At 31.8% G+C, this 20,412-nt stretch overlaps 2 protein-coding genes and 1 long non-coding RNA gene across 3 annotated transcripts in view; all 3 read right to left on the bottom strand.

The window, feature by feature from the left end:
- Positions 1-13,449, bottom strand: part of LOC123919873 (probable amino acid permease 7) — a 32,410-nt gene extending 18,961 nt beyond the window's left edge. The window contains exons 1-2 of the mRNA XM_045971896.1: positions 13,245-13,449; positions 12,795-12,858 (exon numbers count right to left, since the gene is read on the bottom strand). Of these exons, the coding sequence (XP_045827852.1) occupies positions 12,795-12,858; positions 13,245-13,392 (212 nt within the window). The 5' untranslated portion in view covers positions 13,393-13,449. The remainder of the gene's footprint in view (positions 1-12,794; positions 12,859-13,244) is intronic.
- Positions 1,369-19,901, bottom strand: LOC123919872 (receptor like protein 28-like). The gene is made up of 2 exons (XM_045971895.1): positions 18,644-19,901; positions 1,369-3,505 (listed from the first exon to the last, which is right to left on the bottom strand). The coding sequence occupies exons 1-2, from the start codon at positions 19,827-19,829 to the stop codon at positions 1,551-1,553; spliced, it is 3,141 nt and encodes a 1,046-aa protein (XP_045827851.1). The 5' UTR covers positions 19,830-19,901; the 3' UTR covers positions 1,369-1,550.
- LOC123919874 lies at positions 15,428-16,104 on the bottom strand. Its single transcript, XR_006813342.1, has 2 exons — positions 15,926-16,104; positions 15,428-15,741 (listed from the first exon to the last, which is right to left on the bottom strand). It is a non-coding gene; the product is annotated as an uncharacterized LOC123919874 (long non-coding RNA).
- Positions 19,902-20,412: the final 511 nt, after the last annotated feature.

Genomic DNA, 20,412 nt, shown 5'->3' with positions numbered 1-20,412 from the left:
TAGATGAAAAACAAAATAACAAGTGAAGTTAACCAAAAATAAAAGTTAGTGTGACTTGTTATTCATTTTAGATTCCAATTTCCAACACGCAAGAATGTGATGTGAGGCATAGTTATTATAGGTTGTATGTGCACCAGAAAATTTTCCAATTAAAAACACATAACTCTGAGTTTCCTTCATAGGAATCATTTGTAAACGTATCAAACTGCTTTCCTTGAGGTATTTTTCCCACAAGATGGTTATTTGAAAGATCCAAGAATTCAAGGAAACCTAAATTGGTTAATTATATTTCGGTCGCAATTGCAGTTGTCATCATCAATTAAAAGATATGATATTATTAACATTAACAAACATATATCAGAATAAAATCAACAAGGTGACAACAATATCACAATATTTATGGATCATTCATGCTGAGAAATAATTAAATAATTATTATATTACTTAGGATAAACCCATATGCATGAAAAATTAGAACTTGATATGAAAACCTATAATTCATTATATTACAAACAACAAATGCTGTTTAATTTTAAGCTTTGAGTTTTTGATTTTGAGTTAGTGTTTGGAACTTTGTGTTATTGATTTTGGAACTTTGATTTTGATTTTTAAGCTAATTTTAAGTTCTGATCCCACAATTGCTTGGTCCCTCTTTTTACTTTTTTTTTTGCTTTGTCCTATACACTCATGGATATATTTGGGACTCTGTCTTTGATTCGTTGTGACTTGTTAATTTAGCTTATTGTCCTCCTGGTGTTTGATCAAATGTCTGGCTATTTTTTGGAAACACAACTAGTTAATTTAGCTTTATTACAAGATACACCTGATCTTGTTGAACTTGCATCCACGTTCAGCAATGTCAAGTTTGTGACTGGGTTCACCTATTTCTATTACAAGATACACCTAATTTATGATTGTGTTCAAGAGCATGCTAATACCTTTAAAAAGCATGGTAGTTTTGATTCTTTGGACATAATTGAAATTAATCTACAACAGGTGTTCATGAGTTGTCAATGGCTTTACATGTTCATATTTGGAGCTACTTCAATACTCTATTTTATGATGATTATTGGTCTGTGTGGAAGGATCATCACTACTATTTTAATCATAATGCAAGTGTAATTCAATCCTTATTGTAATAGAAGTTAGTTAGAAGGGTTTGTTAGGATACCTAACTTACATGACAGTTACTTGCTACACAAGGTAACTAGTTTAGTTTAGAGAGAGTGCTATATATAGCTTTTTATTTTCATAAATAAAAGGTTAAGTGAAATCAAGAACGTGAACAAAATTGGCTTGACAATGGTTAATTAACTAAACAACAATCTTAGCCATTCGGTATAAAGTAGAAACCAACACTGCATGAACTGAACTGCAATATCTTTGTTGTTGATGCTTGGCTCCTTCCGATGTTTCGGAGCTCATTGTAAAGAGATGATTAAATGGGATAAAACTTATGAATTCTAGCTAAATTACATATGGATAAAAACACACAATATATTCATTCAGATTACAAACTTACAACCCAAAATCAAACCACAAAAATGAAACTATGACATTGGCACCATCTGAGTAGAACCATTGGTTCTCCTCACTCTAATCCTCCTCCTGTTCACTCTTCTCTTAGGCTGACCACCAAATAGCATCACAAGCCATCTTGGCTTTCCAATAAAAAACACAAAATATCCAATGCCTATTCCAATCACAAATCCACATCCATATCCAATTGCCACTGGTTTCCATCCAAATCCAAATTTCTCTTCACTCCTAAAGTTGTTGGCTGGAGGTGGAGGTGGAGAATGAGGTTCAGGTCCACATTTCTTTGACAATGGAAATCCACATAGCCCCAAGTTTCCTTCATATGAATCATTTGTAAATGTATTGAATTGTGGTCCTTGAGGTATTTCTCCCACAAGATGGTTATTTGAAAGATTCAATACTTCAAGAAAGCCCAAATTGGCTAATGCTGCAGGAATCACACCGGCTAACATATTCGATGAAAGATCCAAAGATTCCAAGTTTGTCAAGTTTCCGATGGATTGGGGAATATGACCGACGAGTCTATTATGGGAAAGGTTAAGGCCTTTGAGTGCATGAAGCTCTCCAATAGCATTTGGAATCTCTCCTTCAAAATTGTTTCTTGACAAATCAATACTTACAAACAATTTTGGAATTCTCACCAGTGTCATTTCGTTACCTTTTGTTGTCACAGTCACAGAATCAGTACTGCATCCGTCATAGTACTCTGAACACCAAGGATCCATGTATATCAAACTGCTATCCCCACCAACTTGAGTAACATTCTTCATGGCTTCATAATTTTTGAAATAGGCTTTTGGTAGAAAACCACTAAAATTGTTGCCCGAGATATCAAAAATGACTAAACTTGGAAATAGATGTTTGATCTTTAAATTGGCAATGGGACCATGGAACCTGTTGTCTCTCAAAACCAGCACTTTCAAATCTTGTAGAGTTTGAAGCCAGTCGGGAAATTTGTCTTCTAATCTGTTGCTTCCAAGATTTAAAATTTTCAGGTATTTGCAATGGGACAAAGATTTAGGCAAAAGGCCTTCTAATAGGTTTCCATTAAGATTTAGAATGGTAATGTACTCGGAAAAGTTACTTGGCAAAGTGGCATGAAATTTGTTCATCTGTAGATCCAAAAACTGAAGGGATTGAAAATTTGAAAAACATTGTGGAATGATACCACTCAAATTGTTGTGTCCCAAGTTCAGAAATTCAAGTTCAGAATTTATATTGCAAACTGCCAAAGGGATGTCACCATTCAGTAAATTAAAACTAAGATCAAGTATATAGAGATTATCATTGTTCACTGCCATTTCAATCAATTGATCTGTTGACGTGAACAAGTTTTGAGAGAGGTTAAAAAATTGCAAGTGACCTGTTTCAATTAAGCATTTGGGCATTCCATTAAGTTTGTTATTAGAAAGATCAAGATCTTCCAAATTTGTGAAATTTCCTTGTAATTTGTGGAATTTGATCAGATTGACAGAAGCTAATTCTAATACAAATAGATTAAAACTATTGTAGACATTAGATTCAAAGTTTAGTGACAATTGACTATTCCATGAAAGGGATAAATCTGACAGATTTTGAAGTTTGGAGAAGATTTGAAAATTGACAAGACCACTCAAGTTGTTTGAATGTAACCACAAGACTTTTAGATTTGCAAGTCTGAAAATGGATTCTGGAATATTTCCTTGTAACATGTTGTTATTTTGATACAGTTCCTCTAAGGAATTTGATGAGAATGCATCATCGACATGCCATGTAAGTCGATTGTTTGATAGATCTACTTTTATCAAAGATGGCAAGGATAAACACCACAAAGGAATTGTTCCATTTAGTAAGTTGTCATTTAAATTTAACTGAGTTAGGTTTTGGAAACCTGTAATTTTGTTGGGTAAGGGACCCTCTAATTTATTATCAGAGAAATCTAATTTAACTAGTTGAGTCATCCTACTAAACACATCTGGGATTTGACCTGAAAATAAATTGGATGAAAGATCTAAGACAGTAAGTTGTTGAAGGTTTGAAAGTGATGATGGTATCTCACCTCCAATTTTGTTGGAACTCAAGTATAGTTCTTGAAATCTATTTGACAGAGGAAATACATTTGGAATTTGACCACTAAGATCATTGGAAGAGAGAGATAAATGAGTTAGATGTGGAAGAGTTAAAAGTGAGGATGAGATTGAACCGTTAAGATTATTTCTTGAAATATCTTGGAAAGTAAGGTGTGTGAAGTTAGAAAAAGACAGAGGAATTGGCCCATTGAATTGACATCCTGATAGATCCAAGATTCTAAGAAAAGAGCTGCAACTCAATTCTGGAAGTTGGCCTTCGAGGTTGGCATTATGTGACATATCTAGCTGTTGAATATTTGGTAAACAAAAAAGACTCTTTTTCAATTTTCCACTTAATCTTGAGTTATGAAGATTAAGAGTAATCAAAGAGGAAGATTGATTGAAGATCAAAACGATGGAGTTTGGTCTTATTGAGGACATATGAGTTTCGTCCAGAAGCAACTCCCTTAAATTTGTTGCATTTTGTACAAGCCTCTTCAAGGTAGTCTCTTTCCAAACTAACTCATCATTCAAAGAGAGATGAAGTGATTCTAATTTAGAAAGATGTGAGATTTGAATAGGAACTTCACCTTTAAAGTTACATTTAGACAAGTCTAGATGTTTAAGACTGAGAAACCTACCAAACTTAAAATGAAAAGGAGGAGAAGGATAGAAATCAATGTAAGAAAGGTTAAGTGATTGAAGGTGAGTAAGATGGAAAAGGGTACTATTAGGATGTAACGTACCTTCAATGCCTTCACAGCCAAGGTTGAGACCAACCACGTGACCAGAGATGGTGTCACAGGTGACACCATTCCAGGAACAACAATCACTCCCATTTTTCCATGTTGCTGTTTTCAGATGATAAAGTTCACCGTAATCAGAATAAGGGATATATATAGTGAAGGAAGACTTGAATTGAAGCAAAGCAGAGCTCTCATCATGATGACATAAGAAATTGAAAGAAGAAGAAGAAGAAGAAGTGAAAAGGAAAAGATGCAAAAACAGAAGCAACCAACTCATGAATGATTGATATTGCTTCATCAATGCAATGCAGATTTTGTGGAAAGTGTTAATGCTTTGTTTAACACAAAGAAAAGAAAAGAAAGTGTGATTGTATGAAATGGTAAGGAATGTAACATTAATATTTATAGCCAACTTGAATGGTATAATTTAGTTTCATTTTCATTAAAAATTCAAAATAATTATTGACAGTAGATTCAATAAGGTTAACATACTACAGTGGTACCCAAGCTTGTGCGATGGAATGCTCATGGCGGCACCGGTATCATTTTGAATGTGGACGGCACCAGTTGATGAGTGGCACCACTATGCAGCCATCATCAATAATATCAAGGACATCCTGAATAGGAATTGGCAGGTCAGGTTTAATGTCCCCTGTCTTTGTATCTTTTTCTTATATTTATTTTATTTTTCCTTTAGACAAAAAAAAAATAAGCATTATTCATTTCCTTATTCTCTTTATTTTTTTGGACAAGTCCCTTGTCACTTTATTTGCATCATTCATTTCAAGGCCCATTCAATAAAGTAGTATGATTCGAGATTTATATTTACCACCCAATCGGTTATTCATCCGCCCTACGCGTTTTCCATTTTACTTTTTCGTTACTTAGCGGTAGCGAACGTTATAAAAATGAGAAATTTTGAGGAAAAAACACCCTACCAAGATTTTTACCATTCACTATTTAAGTAGCGGACGTTATAAAAATGTGAAATTTGAGGGAAAAAAAACACTCTACCATGATTTTTATCAGTTCTCTACTTAAGTAGCGGACGTTATAAAATTATGCAATTTGAGAAAGAAAAAAACACCTCATAACATGAAATTTTCTCATTTTTATAACATCCGCTACTTAAGTTGCGGACTTCATAAAAATGAGATTTTTGAGAAAAAAAAAACCCTTCTACCATTAATCTATTATTTATATGTTTAGGAGTTTTTTCTCATGGAAACTTTCATACATGGCATTCTCTTGATCAACCAATTTTTTTCTAATCTTACATGGCATCTTCTAAGACCACATTTGCTTATGTGTCGTTTGGTTAAAACTCCTTAAGGTTTCGTGGTTTCGTGGGGTACCTTAACATTTATTGAACATCAAATCCTTATTCTGGCAAAACAAACTCATCATGGTATTGTTGCCAAGGGATATATCTTAGTACTTGTATTTAGCATTGCCTTATAATAGCCACAAATTTAATCAATTAATTTGTTAATAGTGGTTGTTGTGAAATGAAATTAAACCATATTAAAATAAAATTAGATTGTGGCTCTCAATTTGTGCAGAGGCCAAACATGCTAAGTAAAGGATATATAACGGAAAATCATCTTAAATTCTACCTACCTTTCTCCTGAAATTTGTAACTATAATATTGACAAAACAAGCATCTTTTCTAAAGACAAGTCCTATTAAAAAAATTGTGGAAAAGAATTTACTTTTGTAAAGTTTTCTTTAGTGTGTGATTTGGAGACTCTATGATAATTTTAAATACACAACTTGAGATTATAAATCCAAATTGGAATTGGAAGAGCTACTATAGTAGTAGTATTTTGAAATATAAAATAAAAATAAGACGGGTGGATATAAGGATGAAAAGTTGGTCGTCAATTATATATTAATAAAATGGACACTAATAGTGGATTACCAAATATTAATTTTATTCATGTACAAAAAAAAATGTTAATTTTATTCTATTTTCCTCACTTTCTATAATATAGTTAAAAAAATAATTTTCTCTCCATTTTTTTCTTGCAAAATTAACATAATCGTAACAATTTTCAATTGGGCAAAAGGTCTAATCCATCAAAAAAAAAAAAAAAAAACCTATTCGGTACCCCTTTTCAGTTAAAAACATAAAAGTACAACTTAGTCGGAACCCCTTCCAAAGGCTCAAGCCTACGGAACTTTGGGAACGGTAACATTCACTTTCCTAATTCATTGTCCTGAGCGGACAAAATAGACTGAAAATGGGAGATTTGACACAAGATAAGAGAATATCATTGTCATTCTTCCCTAATTATTCATTCGCTATAAATAGATTGACTAGTGCCTAGTAAAAGAGTTATACATTTTTTAGTTCAATATCTTTTTATTCTCACTCTATCTTATACTGACTTGAGCGTCAACACTCACGCCTCAGAACACTCACAGGTACCGTCACCTCTATCTAATGTGCTTCTTTTATTTCCTTTCTTCTTCTATTGAGTGTTTGGATGGGTTCAAAAGTTAAATTTTAGGGAATTCAATGAGCAAAATATACAAGATTATCCATACAATTTTTTCAAGATGAGGGGGTTCCAGTTGAACCCTTGAGCCCAACGTGGCTCCGCCCCTGCCTCTATGGTGATGAAGCACTATTCGACTTGCCCAACAATTTTTGTCAACTTTTTTAGTCCACTCCAAATAAAAAACACGTGTAATTGAATCTGTAGAAATTTTGAACATGGTACAATGAGAGAAGAGACACCTATAGAAAAACTTAAGTCTAGTAAATTCAAGATTGATATGATGAAACTTTGTCATCTAAAAGTAACGGGTTTGGAGCCTATTTATTATGGATTATAATCTTTTAGAAAAAGAAATTTGTATGCTCAATGCTTTAAATATTTGAAAATTATTTTTTTGAGAAACTATTGAAAACAATTTCTCATTTAAAGTAGTTTTTAAAAACTTAGTAACAAACGATAAATTTTAAAAAGTGATTATTTTATCTTAAAAAAATCATGAGAAAAATTGTATAAACAACCTTTGGGTACATGCAAAATTTAAATGGTTTTTTCCTTGAAGTAGATGGTGCATAATATATGGATTATTTCCTATAATATTTCATTCTGGCAGAGGATATGTTTCCAAAAAAATTATTAAACAAAATATCTTTTAATAGAGGATTCAAAATCATCATGTTTGTAATTCAATATTCCAAACACATATCTTTTGTGTAACTTTATTTATCTTACTTGATTATTAGAAGGAGATGACCAGGGTCTAGCATATTGCATCAAAGTGGTTGATGTTAGCCGTATCTATAAGCATTCTAATGTTCAATTCAATAAGAAATGTAAAGTGAGATGTATAGTTTATAGAATAACACATGAATTGCTTATCAAAAAAAATTATATAGAACGAATTGGCCAAATATGGAACTGAGAAATTGAAGGCTTAAGAATCTCTGAACAAAAATACTCACCTTAAAAGGAATATAAAAAAAAATAAAAATAGTAATTTAATTGTTCACAAAAAAAGTTATTCTTAAACTTCATACTTATCGAACAGAGAAAATTGTGTGATTGTCTGAAATATAAAAGGAATGAAGTAATTGACTTCATAGATTATTTTTCTATTTTATTTTATTATTTTATTAATTTTATTAATAAAAAAAAGTTACATAGTGATTTGTACCAAACATAATATTACAATAGGGGGTATTGATCAAAAAATAATCTACATGGAGGTATTAAGCAAAAAATAACTTACACGGGGTGGGACATACATTTGTAGATTTTATTATATAAAAAATACGATAAATATCAATTGAAAGTAAGGAAAGTAACAATGATTTTATATATATAAAAAGAAAGAATTAAAAGTAATAATATCATGTATTACTTTGTTTTTATTTTCCAAACATCGCTGTAAGATAAACAAATAGATAAATTTTTTAAAATTTGCACCATTAACAAATTGAGATATGCATAAAAAAATGATATAATTTTTTTTTGTGTCAAGCAAATGATAAATAATTCTACTGTTCATTACACAAATGTGAAATTTTTTCACACGGGAACATGGGCTAAAATACTCCAGAAGAAAACAAATGTCTAAAGGAGAGAGATGACGATTAACAACTAATATATATTAACCGTTGGATTAGTTTTTGCTTAATGACCTTTTTTTTATGAAAATAAAAGAACAAATATACGAACATGTGGGTTGGGAACGGGGAGTGGAGTATCACTCTCCGTTCTACCATTTCTCCTTAAAATATCCAAAATTTGGATCATTTATCATATTTAAATAAATTATTACATTAAATATAAAATTAATTTTACAAATAATTAAAAAAACCACAAAATATTAAAAATTTAATAATCCATATTTTTCATGTGTCAAAAAAATATCTATATTTTTCATTGAACATTAACCCGTGCATTTGCACGGGTAAGTTATACTAGTTATTTATATGTTTAGGAGTTTTTTCTCATGGAAACTTTCATACATGGCATTCTCTTGATCAACCAATTTTTTTCTAATCTTACATGGCATCTTCTAAGACCACATTTGCTTATGTGTCGTTTGGTTAAAACTCCTTAAGGTTTAAATATCCAATTTTGGTTGATTTTGATTTCGATCTTATCTTCTTAATTAATTTGATCTTATATTATTAATCAATCACTACCACCATTCTCACAATTGCCTTAATTATTACACATTTTCTATTTAATTGTTTTAATACTCTTGTTACTAATTATATCATGGTAGGAACCAAAATGACAAATTAAGGAATGTTAATTAATATTGTATTCCACATCTCAGTATAAATATAAACAACTCTTCTAATACATTTTTTCCAACTTTCTCCCATCATTCATTCTTTCTTTTATTCTTCTTTATTTTCTTTCATATTTTTTTCTCATGATCTAATTTTTTTTCATGTGATTCAGGTGATTTTTTATGCGTTAAATACATATTGATCCATAATCCTAAGGACATAGTCGTTATTTTAGATGGAACAATTACAAGCATAATTTTTCATGCAACAAGAAATTCGATGCTAGATTTCAATAATTTAATTATGTCTATTATATAGAACGATTTGTAGTTTTAGGTTTAATGATTGTATTTTGTAATTTAGCCAATATTTATAGTCTGGGGTTCAATTTCAAGATCTCACGAGAAAAAACACTAATCATCACTTCTTATATAATTTTTATTCCTCCTCAAAATGATTCGGATGTTCTCTATAAGCATTTGTTGAGATGCCATTTTCTCACAACCTTTTCAATTAGCATGAATTCATGTACTATATTAATTTTTATAAAGTCAATTATTTGGCAATATGACGATTATCATTATAAATCAAATTCTAAAGTTGGACTTCATCTACTTTATTTGGCAAAAATCGTTATTTCCAATTTAGAATTTTTTTAATTATTTATTGTCGGTTAATTTACATTAATGTGCTCCACCAAAAAATAGATATTCATGCACATTATTGTAAATTTCTTAAAAAAAATCAAATATAGAATAAATCAAATAATTTATTGACCAAATTATTTTATATGAACAATGTCTATATTCATGTCTTGATTCAACTGAAACATTAAATATGGAAAGTTTTAATTATTAATCCACTAATTTTTGAAATATATTTAATTAAACCAATCACAATTAATTATTAATATGATTAATTACTATTAAAGTTTGAAACAAGACTCTACAAAAAAAAAAAAAATTGGAAACAAGATCATTTTGTCCTATAATTTATCAATCAGATAATCATTATTATTTTTTTTTTGACAAACACAGACTTAACTAATCAGATAATTATTATAAAATTAATATTAAATCATATTTACAATTTCGATGTTCTTCCTATTTCGATCTTTATTCTAATTTCTGACAATTTACGGAGAATGAATATTTCACACAATTATTTTACAACATACGGGGAATGAATATTTAATTTACACGAACTTTTGATAGAATTTTACATGATTATATAATTTTATCATATGTAAATAATAGTTGAAATGATAGTTCAGGAACATAAATTTAACTTCGTAAAATCAAGGAAATTAATTTGTCTTTTTCCCCAATTGTTTTTTAAATATTTTTATGGAAATTTTTTATTAGTTGAATTATCGATGTAACTATATATAAATTTAACACAATAATTATTTTAAATGATTAAATAATAAAAAAAGTTAGAGTTGCGACTGGCAAAAAAAATAACATGGGAGTGAAAGATCACTCTCCACCCTGCTTCCCTTTTAAAATCACTAAAAAAGTATTATTTTTTATATTTAAATAAATTACATTAAATAAAAAAATAATTTTATAAATAATTAAAAAATCACAAAATAATAAAATTTTAATAATTTATATTTTCCATTGAACATTAACCCGTGCAATCGCACGGGTAAGTTAAACTAGTTTTTTTATTTTAAACGTAGAATTCATTACTTAAATAGCGGACAAAAATATTTTGATAAATTCGTAGGACGCGCTGAAAATTAGTTGGGTGGAAAAAGTAATTCTATTGTGATTCATATATATGAATCTTTCTAACCCTCCATTGACTTGGAAGTCATTGTTTTTTTTTTTATCAACCAAGAAATTGTGTACATCGTGACTTGCAAGTCATTGTTGTTATTGTATTATTATAGGAGCATTGATTGGTTTAATTTTTCTTTCAAGCTGATTTCATTTTTCCTCTCACAATTTCTTCCACTTTACTTATCTTTACATTATTTTTAAAGTGAAGATATAAATATGGTTTGAATGTCGGGTCTCACATTAAGTGGTTCCAGCCCCTTCTCGGTCACAGTTGTGGAGGATCGAACCGCCGTCCACTCTATTAAGTTAAACGTCAATCACCATTAAACCAATTAACTATTGGTAAAATAACATTAATTTTCTAGACCATCTATTACGTTGTTATGATTGTTTTAAGTGTTTTGACATTACTTTGAAGATGAGTCGTTGTCCTACAGAACATGATTGTGTCCCATTAATTTTTTTCCGTGTGATCTGGGCCCTACATTAGAAAGGTAAGATAATGTGTTTTACTTTATTGATTGTCTCCTGGTCGTCTACGTAGACTTGGAAGTCATCTGCACTAGTTGTTTTTTTTTTTATCTCACAATTTCTTTTCACTTCGTGTATGTTTGGTTTCAATTCTAGAATGGCCAGAATTGATTCTAGACATGTAGAATTGATTCTGCCTTGTTTGATTTCTCAAAAGTAGAATTGATTCTAATTGAAGCTAGAAATCGTAGTTTTTGATTATAGAATTGATTTTTACACTCAAATTATTTGTTCAACTCACTTTTGTATGAATATATCCAAACATACTCAATTATTATTATTTTTTTTTTGTTACAACTCAATTCATATTTTTACTTTATGGGTTTTGTTTTAAGCATTTTATAATTTTTTATTCAAAAAAATTAAATACTACAATTTTCAATGCGTTCATTTTACATGTTCCCATAAAAATTCTGTTAAAAACTTACTATTTAAGGTCTTAAAGAGTACCCCGGGACGCTCGCTAACATTTGCCTTACTTTATTTATATGGACAGTCTTGAAAACCTTGATATGTGAACGTTGCTATTAATTACTTGGAAAAGGCGTCTGCAGAGAGTCTACTTGGAAATCACATAAGCTGTTCTAAAACATAGGTAGTTTCACTTGGTAGAAATTATTCACGAAACCGCTGTTCGGATATTTTCTTGAACACCATCTATCAGCAGCACTATATATTGGTTGACTATAAATCTGAATTGAAAAAAATGAAATGAAATCATATTGATAATTATGGTGTTAACCTATGAAGCACGAACATGGACATGGACACAGACACCGACACGTTGACACCGATAGTAGTTTGAAAAAATGACGTAATTCAACGTAATCATAAGTGTCGGTGCCGTGTTGGTGTCCGACACTGAGATATAGCTAATCTGAGGAGTGTCCGTTCTTCATAGGTGTTAACTATAAAATGTCAAGTTTGATTATTAGTAGGACTATTACCTGATATCCTCCAACCAAATGAAGAACAATGCAAGCATTAGCAAAGTCAATGAGCCAATAAGGCTCATAAAATCCAAAACCTGTCAAGAGGTTTCCTGGAGTATGATTTCCAAAAGCTGCATATCCAAAGCATGCACAACAAAGGTAGAAGAATGTTGTAATCAAGATAGCAATCATGGAGGCCTTTTTCATTGTCTTGTGTTCTTCTGGAGGAGACTCTAGAGTGTCCTTTGTTCAATAGGGAAAAAAAGATAGAATTCAATGCTTTAATTCAGCCTTAATGGAATGTAATGGAATGTAACTAAATGTGTTGGTGTCGGAAACTGAAAGGTGTCGAACAAAATTAGAATATAAAGGGTACTTGTATCTCAAGGAGGATGACAGTGTATGGATAAGCAAAAGCAATATCCCCAAGTGCTTGAAAGACTAACCATAATTTGTCTGCAATATTTGAAGCTGGTACTCCGGTTACACTCCCCATAATTCTTCCATTTTCTACAAGCGCAACCATGAGGTATTGTAAAAATTTACGAAATTGAAATTTAGTCCCTTAAACTGAACAATATCAATTAATTTAGTCCTTTAATTCAAATTTAGCACAACAATTTTAAAGGTTCTATGTTTGTCTATGCAACTAGAGACTATTCATGTTAATATATAGATCTTTCGTTGATTTTGATGGATGTTTACAAATGAGACATTTTGATGGAGGGACTTTATTGATTTGGCGTTCTTTATTTCAAGGGACTGTTTTCCTATTTCGTAAATTTGAGGACTAAGTTGCTCGACACTTACCATCTGTCATTCATTATTTGCTTTAATGATCATAAGGCTTGAATTGATAAGTAAATAGAACCTTAATGAATCAAAATGAACTTTACCTATAACTTTTGTGATGCCAAGTCCTAGTCCAATAGAAGAGTATGTAAAGGACATAATAGCTGCAACAACTGAAAGCAATACCATGTTGTGGAAATCTGGTATGAATGACATTATGACCTGAACAACTCCAAACAGCATCATATACATAGCATCCCCATATTTACAAGGTGCTTCATGCCCTTCCTTATGGTAACAATTTGATTTCAAAATCACTCTTTGTTTGTAGAAAAGACCGTGAATGTAACCATTATACAACATAAATAAAAATATCAGTATCATAGTCTCTCATGATGATATGGAAAATATTAATTGAACACATTACTAGCCAATTTAATAAATCTAATTTTTTGACTAAATTAACCAATGTTTAAGAGTACGTATTCGAAAAAGTTTTGTTTATGATTATTTACCTGATGCTGGTAGCAGATGTAATGACATAGGCACATGTAGCACCATATAAGCTCATATGCACCAACACTCCACACACCTTTCCCCTTATTGCTCCTAATTTTATTATCACAGTAAGGAGATATAATCAAATATTCCTAGTACACCGACATTGTAAAATTTGTTTACACATGCATCCAATCAATTAACGTCTAATGCTTCCATTAGCATAGTCATATTAATGTGTGACAAACCTAGGTACAAGTTGACAGCATCCATGTAAGAGGAGCACCTAATGCTCCCTTGTTCAGGATCATGAAATCTATAGCAATCAGAAAGAAGATAAGTTGAAATGAAGGTAGTCGCTGCAAAGAGTAGAATGAATAGAGGACCTGCAATCCATCCTAATTGCGCCACCGACCATGCTAGTGACAATACACCTGCTCCTATCACTCCTGTTATTATATGCGCCACAGCGCTCCATACATTACCTGCAGATCACATCACGGACAAATGATTGGATGTCAGGTACAAAAATTTTCCTTGTTTTACATTGAAATTAATTTGGAACGTTCGAAACTAAAAAATTAAATTAAAGTACTTAGTAGCATGGTAGCTTCCATTCATGCATATTCACCAACCAGTCAAACAATATGTTCTTTACTGATTTAATTAATATACCATAAGATTATTAGCTAATCAATAGTATACTATCAGCAGGTTGCAGAGCTGATGCATGAAAAGTAGATGTAGAAATTGTTAGAAGGAATTATGAAGAAAATTAGTCACAGTAGTATACTTTTACATACAAAAGCACTTTTGAGGGAGGAAGTACAAATTATTAGTCATAGAGTAGAATTATAAGCAAAAGTTAATCACCTGTTCTCCTGAAAGGCTCTTCAACTAACACCTCGCCGGAAGAAGAGTAGCGATCAATCAACGGAGCGTTGTCTCTAAATCCTTCCTCTCCCATTAATTTCTATGACTCTACCTTCAATGGTGGATTAATGTGCTTCTCAATAATAATAACCAGCTAAAAGCACAATATACAAGTCAAAACTTTAGCTTCTGGTCCTTCAAAACTTGTTGAAATTTAAGTGTTGAACGGTATGTACAAGACGTTGGATTAAAATCTAGAATCAATCACATCCATTTCGATCTAATATCCAACAGCTTTGCGCCTATGCAACCGCTACAAAAGATCCAAATTTGTGAGTTGTGACCAGACACCTAACTGATTGTTTTCATACTCATATTCATCAAAACATATTCTTCTTTTACTCGATGTTATAAAATATATAATTTAATACAAATTTTATATACCAAGAAGGCATTGACATCCTAATGCCCTTTTATAGATGAAAAACAAAATAACAAGTGAAGTTAACCAAAAATAAAAGTTAGTGTGACTTGTTATTCATTTTAGATTCCAATTTCCAACACGCAAGAATGTGATGTGAGGCATAGTTATTATAGGTTGTATGTGCACCAGAAAATATTCATAGTGAAAATGAAGTGATTCAAAACCACAAGCTATCACATTATAGGTTTGATTTTTTCTTCAACTTGGAGTTTCCAATTTCAAACATTTCTGAAAAGTCGATAGTCAATCTGAATTTTCCTTGTAGCTGACACTGATGCTACCATCATGCATAAATAATATTCAACTTGGAAAATTTTCTGTTCCTTAAACAACAAGAAATTCTAGACTTCCGTTCCGTGAAAAAGTGTTACTTTACATAATGATTTGCTGCACTAATTTTCAGGATCAATTACATAAATATAGATGACATTATTAACAGATGAATTGTATCATCATGATTTTTTCAGGCTTCAAATGTACGAACCAATTAAAGAAGATTCCGACAATGGACAATTAGAAAAGGAGCTCAACACAATGCTTAGCCTGAAAATAATAATAGTCTAAACTTTTGTATATTTGTTTGCCTTGACAACTACAAGCAGAGATTTGAGAAGGGTCGAGGATGGCCTTCGAACTGTGTGATTAAGCAGTAACATAAATGTCAGAAGCGTTAAGGCTCCAGCCTGATGTGCAGTACCCAAAGAAACAGGTACATATGAAAGAAGGGTCGAAATTCCCAAGGTGACCTGTAGCCATATAAACCAATTATAATTATAAAATAAATGTTATAAACTTTATGCATCAATGAAAAGAATATGGAGCAACAGGTTTGAAGTTAGAGTATTCAGCTCAGAGGGGTCCCAACAATATTCACTATTCAACGATAAATGGTACTAAAAATCACATGAAAATGTCAATCGAAATAATAACCTGAAGAGACGCCATGCCAAAGACGCCTCCGATCGCAGACCGTACTGCAGGATGTATGTCCAGTTTTCTTGTTGACAACCATAAGGCACTCACTGAAATTAGGGTTGCAGTTGCAAGGATCCGGTGATTGAGCTGTAAAAACAAAACAGATAATAAAATGTATCTTAATAAATTTCCATGCATAGAGAGAGTGCAGTCCAGTTTAAGTGTCAAACAATATTAAAGCTCATGGATTAAAGCATGTTACATTACAGATTTTAAAATATTTATAGAAATAAATGAAAAAATTGCTGATATCTGCGATTTAAACTTTTTCCGTAAAACCACATTTACAAGGACAAATTTATTGCCTTCAATGGCCAAAAGCCTAATGCTCCTATCACTCCTAGAACTTCATTGAAGTAAGGAAACATTATTGCATGTCCCGTCCTGGAAATCACATAAGCTGTTCTAAAACATATCCCCAACATGATTGCATAACAAAATTATATCTTGTATTTTGTTATGCAATCATAGAAATCAGTGTAATATATTCTGAGTTTTGGATAGAAAAATTCATACATTATCTAACTACAAACATTTAGATGAACTTGCAATTTTATTAATTAATAACACATGATACATTCAGAGTATACAAACTTACAACTCAAAATCAAACTAGCTAGATCAAAAGAGTGGCAAGATTGTCACACTCACATGAACCTTATTTTAAACAGAAAGTAAAAAGTAACACACAATACAGAAAATAAGCACAAAAATGAAACTATGACATTTGCACCATCTGAGTAGAACCATTGGTCCTCCTCACTCTACCCCTTCTCCTGTTCACTCTTCTCTTAGGCTGACCACCAAATAGCATCACAAGCCATCTAGGCTTTCCAATCAAAAACACAAAATATCCAATGCCTATTCCAATCACAAATCCACATCCATATCCAATTGCCACTGGTTTCCATCCAAATCCAAATTTCTCTTCACTCCTAAAGTTGTTGGCTGGAGGTGGAGGTGGAGAATGAGGTTCAGGTCCACATTTCTTTGACAATGGAAATCCACATAGCCCCAAGTTTCCTTCATATGAATCATTTGTAAATGTATTGAATTGTGTTCCTTGAGGTATTTCTCCCACAAGATGGTTATTTGAAAGATCCAATACTTCAAGAAAGCCCAAATTGGCTAATGCTGCAGGAATCACACCGGCTAACATATTCGATGAAAGATCCAAAGATTCCAAGTTTGTCAAGTTTCCGATGGATTGGGGAATATGACCGACGAGTCTATTATGGGAAAGGTTAAGGCCTTTGAGTGCATGAAGCTCTCCAATAGCATTTGGAATCTCTCCTTCAAAATTGTTTCTTGACAAATCAATACTTACGAACAATTTTGGAATTTTCACCAGTGTCATTTCTTTCCCTTTTGTTGTCACAGTCACAGAATCAGTACTGCATGTATCTTTAAAGTCTAGACACCAAGGATCCATGTATATCAAACTGCTATCTCCACCAACTTGAGTAACATTCTTCATGGCTTCATAATTTTTGAAATAGGCTTTTGGTAGAAAACCACTAAAATTGTTGCCCGAGATATCAAAAATGACTAAACTTGGAAATAGATGCTTCATCTTTAAATTGGCAATGGGACCATGGAACCTGTTGTCTCTCAAAATCAACACTTTCAAATCTTGCAAAGTTTGAAGCCAGTCGGGAAATTTGTCTTCTAATCTATTGCTTCCAAGATTTAAAATGTTCAGGTATTTGCAATGGGACAAAGATTTAGGCAAAAGGCCTTCTAATAGGTTTCCATTAAGATTTAGAATGGTAATGTACTCGGAAAAGTTACTTGGCAAAGTGCCATGAAATTTGTTCATCTGTAGATCCAAAAATTGAAGGGATTGAAAATTTGAAAAACATTGTGGAATGATACCACTCAAATTGTTGTGTCCCAAGTTGAGATGTGCAAGCATAGAACTTATATTGCAAACTGCCAAAGGGATATCACCGTTCAGTAAATTAAAACTAAGATCGATACCAGAGAGATATTCATTATTCACTGCCATTTCAATCAATTGATCTGTTGACGTGAACAAATTTTGAGAGAGGTTAAAAAATTGCAAGTGACTTGTTTCAATTAAGCATTTGGGCATTCCATTAAGTTTGTTATTGGAAAGATCAAGATCTTCCAAATTTGTGAAATTTCCTTGTAATTTGTGGAATTTGATCAGATTGACAGAAGCTAATTCTAATACTCGTAGCTGATTAAAACTATTAGAGACATTAGATTGAAAGTATAGTGACAATTGACTATTCTGTGAAATGGATAAATCTGACAGATTCTGAAGTTTGGAGAAGATTTGAAAATTGACAAGACCACTCAAGTTGTTTGCGTATAGCCACAAGACTTTTAGATTTGCAAGTCTGAAAATGGATTCCGGAATATTTCCTTGTAACATGTTGTTATTTAGATACAGTTCCTCTAAGGAATTTGATGAGAATGAATCATCGACATGCCATGTAAGTCGATTGTTTGATAGATATAATATTCTCAAAGATGGCAAGGATAAACACCACAAAGGAATTGTTCCATTTAGTAAGTTGTCATTTAATATCAAATAAGTTAGGTTTTGGAAACCTGTAATTTTGTTGGGTAAGGGACCCTCTAATTTATTAAAAGATAAATCTAAATAATAAAGTTGAGTCAAATTAAACACATCTGGGATTTGACCGGAAAATAAATTGGATGAAAGATATAAGTCAGTAAGTTGTTGAAGGTTTGAAAGTGATGATGGTATCTCACCTCCAATTTTGTTGTCACTCAAGTCTAATTCTTGAAATCTATTTGACTGAGGAAATACATTTGGGATTTGACCACTAAGATCATTGGAAGAGAGAGACAAATAAGTTAGATTTGGAAGAGTTAAAAGTGAGGATGGGATTGAACCGTTAAGATTATTACTTGAAATAGTTAGGGACGTAAGGTGTGTGAGGTTAGAAAAAGACAGAGGAATTGACCCTTTGAATTGACATTGTGGGAGATCCAAGATTCTGAGAGAATTGCTGCAACTCAATTCTGGAAGTTGGCCTTCAAGGTAGTTATATGACATATATAGCTCTTGAATATTTGGTAAACAAATCTTTTTCAATTTTCCACTTAATTCTGTAGCTAGAAGATTAAGAGTAACCAAAGAGGAAGATTGATTGAAGATCAAATCTATGGAGTTTGGTCTTATTGAAGACATATTTGTTTCATCCAAAAAAAGGTCTGTTAAATTTGTTGCATTTTGTACGAGTCTCTTCAAGGTAGTCTCTTTCCAAACTAAATAACGATTCATGGAGAGATAAAGTGATTCTAATTTAGAAAGATGTGAGATTTGAAGAGGAACTTCACCTTCAAAGGTACAAGCAGACAAGTCTAGATGTTTAAGACTGAGAAACCCACCAAACTTAAAATGAAAAGGAGAGCCAAAGAAATGAATGTAAGAAAGGTTAAGTGATTGGAGGTGAGGAAGATGGAAAAGGGTACTATTAGGGTGTAATGTACCTTCAATGCCTTCACAGCCAAGGTTGAGACCAATGACGTGACCAGAGATGGTGTCACAGGTGACACCATTCCAGGAACAACAATCAGTCCCGTTTTTCCATGTTGCTGTCTTTGAAGCAGGTTCATCACAATAAGAGTAAGTATTTATATCGAAGGAAGACTTGAATTGAAGCAAATTAGAGCTCTCATCATGATGACATAAGAAATTGAAAGAAGAAGAAGAAGAAGAAGAAGAAGAAGAAGAAGAAGAAGAAGAAGAAGAAGAAGAAGAAGAAGAAGAAGAAGAAGAAGAAGAAGAAGAAGAAGAAGTGAAAAGGAAAAGATGCAAAAACAGAAGCAACCAACCCATGAATGATTGATATTGTTTCATGAATGCAATGAAGAATTTGTGGAAAGTGTAAATGGTTTGTTTAAATGAAAGTAAAGAAAGTGTGATTGTATGAAATGGTAAGGAATGTAACATTCATATTTATAGCCAAATTTAATATACAATAATTTGATACAAATTTTTATTTTTGCCAAATTTAGTTTTGGATATCTTTGCTTGGTGACCACACACCGGAAACTAAATTATGTGAAAGGTACCAACATGGTACAAGTGGTAGATACTTGAGTCTCTTAATTATTTGGTCCAGGGCTCGATCTCCGGCCAGTGCGTATGAAGAAATATTTGTTGGGAGAAGTCAACCCTTTAAATAAATCCCAATTATCTCAAAGGGATTAATCTCTGCAGTTGCGCGCGGAAGATACCTTTTGCTTAAAAAAAATTATGTGAAGGTGATTTGACAAATGAAATAATTGTTGATATTTCTATTGGAATCTAAATTTAATGACCCTAACCTAAATTGAATAATTCCCTCATTTTCATTCTGTAAATTAAGGCTGGAAAATATATATATCCACATAAAATATTTTTTGACTGGTCGTAAATTCAATGAACTTGATCGTATAAC

Source organism: Trifolium pratense, linkage group LG4 (assembly GCF_020283565.1).
Source record: "Trifolium pratense cultivar HEN17-A07 linkage group LG4, ARS_RC_1.1, whole genome shotgun sequence".
Classification (NCBI taxonomy): domain Eukaryota; kingdom Viridiplantae; phylum Streptophyta; class Magnoliopsida; order Fabales; family Fabaceae; genus Trifolium; species Trifolium pratense.
This window is presented reverse-complemented; position numbering and strand designations above follow the sequence as displayed.

Bases quoted from the DNA above. Each gene is read 5' to 3' on its own strand.
- LOC123919872 (XM_045971895.1), bottom strand. From the start codon at position 19,829: ATGAAACAATATCAATCATTCATGGGTTGGTTGCTTCTGTTTTTGCAT. The intron at 3,506-18,643 runs GTCAAATCCCAG...ATTTATTTTCAG, and splicing joins TTCATCCAATTTATTTTCCG to GTCAAATCCCAGATGTGTTT.